Consider the following 4,747-nt stretch of genomic DNA (forward strand, 5'->3'; position numbering starts at 1 on the left):
ACCATATTATAAGAAATTTTGATTTTTCTTTATATGTTATATTTTGAATTTTTAAAAATAACTATAAATTACTAAAAGTGTTAAAATTCTAACATTCAAATTTTGCGATCCATGGTTTAAATTTTTTGTTATGACAAAATACAAATAATTCGAAAATCATATAAATAAAAGTCTAACTTAATTAATCATTAAGATTTAAAAATATAAATGTATATATATCATTCTAAATTAAACTATAAACCATATTGAATAAATAAATATTTTAATTTCAAAATTTACTTTGAATAATTTTTTTTGATAAAAGTTTTGAACTAACATTGATAATTTTTTTTAAATTATAAATTACTAAAATTATTAATCCCACAATAAAAAATTTTTATCAGTAATTTAAAGATACACATGATAAAAAAAACATATGAGTAGAAATCATCATTTAATAGACATTAATATTAAAAATATACTATGTATGTTAATATCATTTAAATTTAATTACATATCCTATCAAATTTTTTAAAAAAATTGTTTGGATTAATAAATTTGATTTATACGTTCACACCAATTTAATTATATATGTAATAGTTACTGAGTTTTAAATATTCAATATATATTTATTATTTCATAATATGTAAGAACATATAATACATAAAATAATTTTTATATATATGTAAGGCGCGGATCTTAATCTAGTGATCTATTATGAAGCATCTATGCACGTAAATAGTTTGTAAACATCTTAAAGTTTGTAAAGAATCTAGAGGGGGACATTCACATGGTGTGGAATTAAACAGTGTGGTCCTAATAAAAAGAGCAAGATTGCTGGATTTGGACTTATCTATGCACAACTAAGTACAAAAAACTATTGAAATGAATCAAACAGAGAAATCTAAAAGATCTATTTTCTTTAATTGAAAAGTCAATAAGTGGAGAAAAATGCAGACGAACCATTGATTGTGTGTCCATGGGTGTAGCTGGGTTATAGCTTTCTAATTAATGTTAGAACGATAATGAAAGCTTAACGATAGCTCCGCACCAAAAATACCAACCACATGAAAATAAAGTGAATAGTAAGTTGCGGGCGGATACAATTGTATGGAACATAAAGTGTCGGCAAGTGCTAATTGGAAGATGGTGTGTAGAACTAGAACCTGACCAAATAATTAGACTTTTTGTCAACTTTGAAAATAGTTAGATATTAATCAAAAAACAAAAAATGGTATTCACAAAAAATAATCAAAACTTATTTATGTCAAACAAAATTATTGTTACAATTTCAATGTATTTCTGTTATTAATTAATCTCTTTTACCATTACACTAAAATTTTAAAATAAAAGCAATAAAACTTTAATAGGTAAATAAGGATAAACTAAATATTAACTATTTTCTTAATAAGTACTCCTACATTTTGATTTATATACTTTTTCAAGAAAATAACTTTATCGGAAATAACAAAAAATTGAAAAGGTCACTAAAAAGTAGGAGGAGACTTACTTGAGAAAGTGTTCGGAGAGTGTACCGGAAAGAATACGACCGAAGAAGCCCCAAATACTAGTCATGGAGACGAAGATCGAGACGTCTGTGTAACCAAGTGCAAGCCCAATCTGGCCCATGTTGTTCATCACTGCTAAACCAGTTCCTACACCACACAAGAACGAGACGAACAGCACCCAAAAATCGACCGTCAGCATCGCTTCCATTATCGTGTGTTCTTCTCCCAACGCCGGCCTCTTCCTCTCCTCCACAGGATTCTCCTCTTCTACAACTACTTCTTCCTTCTCCGCCGATCTGAGCAACGGTTCTTGAATCCGTCCTTCCACGTCTTGTTCTTCACCGCGGTTTAAGCTTCGGATGAACGAGTGGAAAGGTATGGCGATCGGAGAGAACAAGAGGAATAGAAGTACGGAGGCGAAAGCGACCGAGAACACTCCGGTTTTGATTCCGATGATGTCGTAAGACTGGAGGTAGACAGCGACAACGACTGCTAGGATGTTGAACACGGCGAAGTAACGGGTCTCTTCGCTCTCCTCGTCGGCGGAAGAAGCCGGAGGGATCTCACGGAGGAAGAAAACCGCCGTGAGACAGACTGCGAAAGGCACCACCGCGAGTAAAACGAGGAACGACGCCGGATCGTTTGAGAAGAGAGCAGTGCAGAGATCGGTGAAAATAGCCGTGCTTAGACCGACGTATCCTTTCAAGATCCCGGAGACCGGACCACGGTTTCGCCGGAAGTTTCGTATGCAAGTAACAAGAACCGCCGTGTTCATCCACGTCGTGCTGTTTCCTCCCATACAGAGGAATATACACATCTGAACATTACAAACCCTCAGAATCAAGAATTGCCCAAGTATAAATTCAAGAATATTATTATTATTATTATTTTATTTTAAAGAATATTATTAGTACCTGCCAGTAAGGGAGAGGGGTGATGGTGCGGCTAACGACGAGCCATTGTACACCATAGCCAAGAAGACCTTCTAAAGAGCCGATAAGGAGGATCACTGGAGTGGAAAGACGGTCGGAGGCCAGGCCAGCGAGGATTCCAAAGGCTTTTCCGACGTCTTTAGCGACCGAGAGGTTGTTGAGCTGGAGCTGGTTGAGGTTCATGAGTGACTTCAGAGCGCCAGAGTAGTTGGAGAAAGTGTAGTTGTTGCCGGAGATGGATTGAACCCAAACCGCCGTCACAAATCCAAGCCATTTCAGTGCAGAAGAAGAGGAGGAAGATCTCAGAATACCCATAGTAGAAGAAAGAAGTTCAAGAAGAAGAATGTGTTGGTTGTGGATGAAATTAAGGGAGGTTTTATAGAAGGGAAAGGGGAAAGGTTTTGTTTGTGTGTGTGTTTTTAGTTTAATTAACTTCTTGTTGTTTTACATTTTGTCAACAATTATTTATTTTAATTATACAAGTGGGGAATGAGAATAGAAAAGGTACGACGGCGACATGTAGTACGGTTAAGAAGGTGTGCAAACCGTGGATACATCACGACATGGAATATTTTAAAAGACGGTGTGCCAACTAAACTAGGCTATGTTGCTAGCCGTTGCTGCTTAGAATGTTTGTTCCTTCAAAGCTTCATTTTAGACTCCTAATTTATATTGTATATGATCCAATCTATACAGGAGATGTATGATCAAAACAGAGCTAAAATGGGTAATAAGTGCGACATGAACTATTACAGAGAAAAAGGTATGACGTGGGCTGAATTAAGTGTTTTAAAAGTGCGGTCTAGGCCTGGACATTACCTGAACCCGTATCCGAACTTAGTCCGAAAAAACTCGAACCAAATCCAAACCAAAATAACAAAATATTCTAACGGTATAGGATTAAGATAGATTGGATATCTGAACCCAAATGAATATCCAAAGATAATCGAATATATATATATACACTACACCCTATATTTTTAGTTTGCTTTTCTTATTTTATTCAAAATATTTATATTGATGTTGCACATAGCTCAAGATCAGATAATATACATATAATTATGGACAAAGTGATTTACTACTCACTTAAAATGCAAGTCAAACTTTTTGTTTCATGCATTAACAAAACTTGCATTCATAATCTCAAAATAAAAAAAAATTAAAATTTTATCTCCAAATATAAAAATAGCCTAACCTATTAAAAATTACAAAATCAGTTATGCTAATGGTAAATCTGTAAGTACAAAAAACTTTAGTGATGAAGAAATTGATTTTTTTTCAAAATCAAAATATCTGAACCCGCTTGAAAATAACCAAACCCGAACGGATAATATCCGAACCCGATCCGATATGTAAAAATCCCCGAACGGGTTTCAGACTTCAATATCGATACACCCCAAATCTCCAAATACCCCCCGATCTGAACTGCCTCGATCTGAACCCGAATTGGTACCCGAACTCCCATGCCTAGTACAATCAATAAATAAAGATTTACTTTGGAGCATGTTAAGAGAAGTAATGGAGAAGAAGAAATCGACCTTTCGCCAAAAATGATTGACTTATTTGGTGAATAACACAAAACGAAAGTTTCACAAACAGATTGAGATGAAGCCAATTCAGTGGGGCAGAATTGAAACACCTCAACCGGAAAATATTTGAAAAACCCATTGAAAATAAAGTAAAGATTGAATCAAATTTTAACAAATGAAATGAAGAAACACTACCACTTTATTGATGAAATACAAGATTAAATACTGAAAATCCTTTTTGTACACAATAAGAATATCTTTAGAAACCCCAAGCATTACCTAAATTCAAAACCCTTTTCAAATGGTCTTTATAGCTTTGCGCTCCGATTCATACAATCAACCTTACCTTCATCGTAAAAGGAAGCATGGGTGTACAAAATTACTCAGCGAAGATGCTCAATATTGCATACATGCAACTCAATAATCAAGAAATCGAATTTCATGTTCCATTCTAACAACCTAGCAATCACATTCTATCAACCTAGCAATCCGATTCCATCATTCCATACACATTTTCCTATTATCTATTTTCATGCATTCAAAACCAACAACCTAGTATCCCGTTCTATCATTCCTTTACTTACATTTCCTAACATTCCAACCAGAAGGCCTATCAATCTGCGGACCCGTCGGTCCATTATGGCCCATAGCCAACCTGCAGCTGAAGCCAACCTACGACCCGGAGGTCCATAACCACCAAAGCCAACATACACGGCCCAAAGTCAAAACATGATCATAACATCTTTACGGCCCAAAGCCAAAACATATATTTTTTATTTAATTTCATTAGTGTATTACC

At 34.7% G+C, this 4,747-nt stretch overlaps 1 protein-coding gene across 1 annotated transcript in view; it reads right to left on the minus strand.

Moving 5' to 3' along the window:
- The window catches only part of LOC106318254 (protein NUCLEAR FUSION DEFECTIVE 4-like), a 20,215-nt gene extending 17,365 nt beyond the window's left edge, over positions 1-2,850 (minus strand). The window contains exons 1-2 of the mRNA XM_013756151.1: positions 2,402-2,850; positions 1,490-2,304 (exon numbers count right to left, since the gene is read on the minus strand). Of these exons, the coding sequence (XP_013611605.1) occupies positions 1,490-2,304; positions 2,402-2,734 (1,148 nt within the window). The 5' untranslated portion in view covers positions 2,735-2,850. The remainder of the gene's footprint in view (positions 1-1,489; positions 2,305-2,401) is intronic.
- Between the last annotated feature and the right edge of the window lie 1,897 nt (positions 2,851-4,747).

This window comes from Brassica oleracea, chromosome C9 (genome assembly GCF_000695525.1).
Source record: "Brassica oleracea var. oleracea cultivar TO1000 chromosome C9, BOL, whole genome shotgun sequence".
Classification (NCBI taxonomy): Eukaryota; Viridiplantae; Streptophyta; class Magnoliopsida; order Brassicales; family Brassicaceae; genus Brassica; species Brassica oleracea.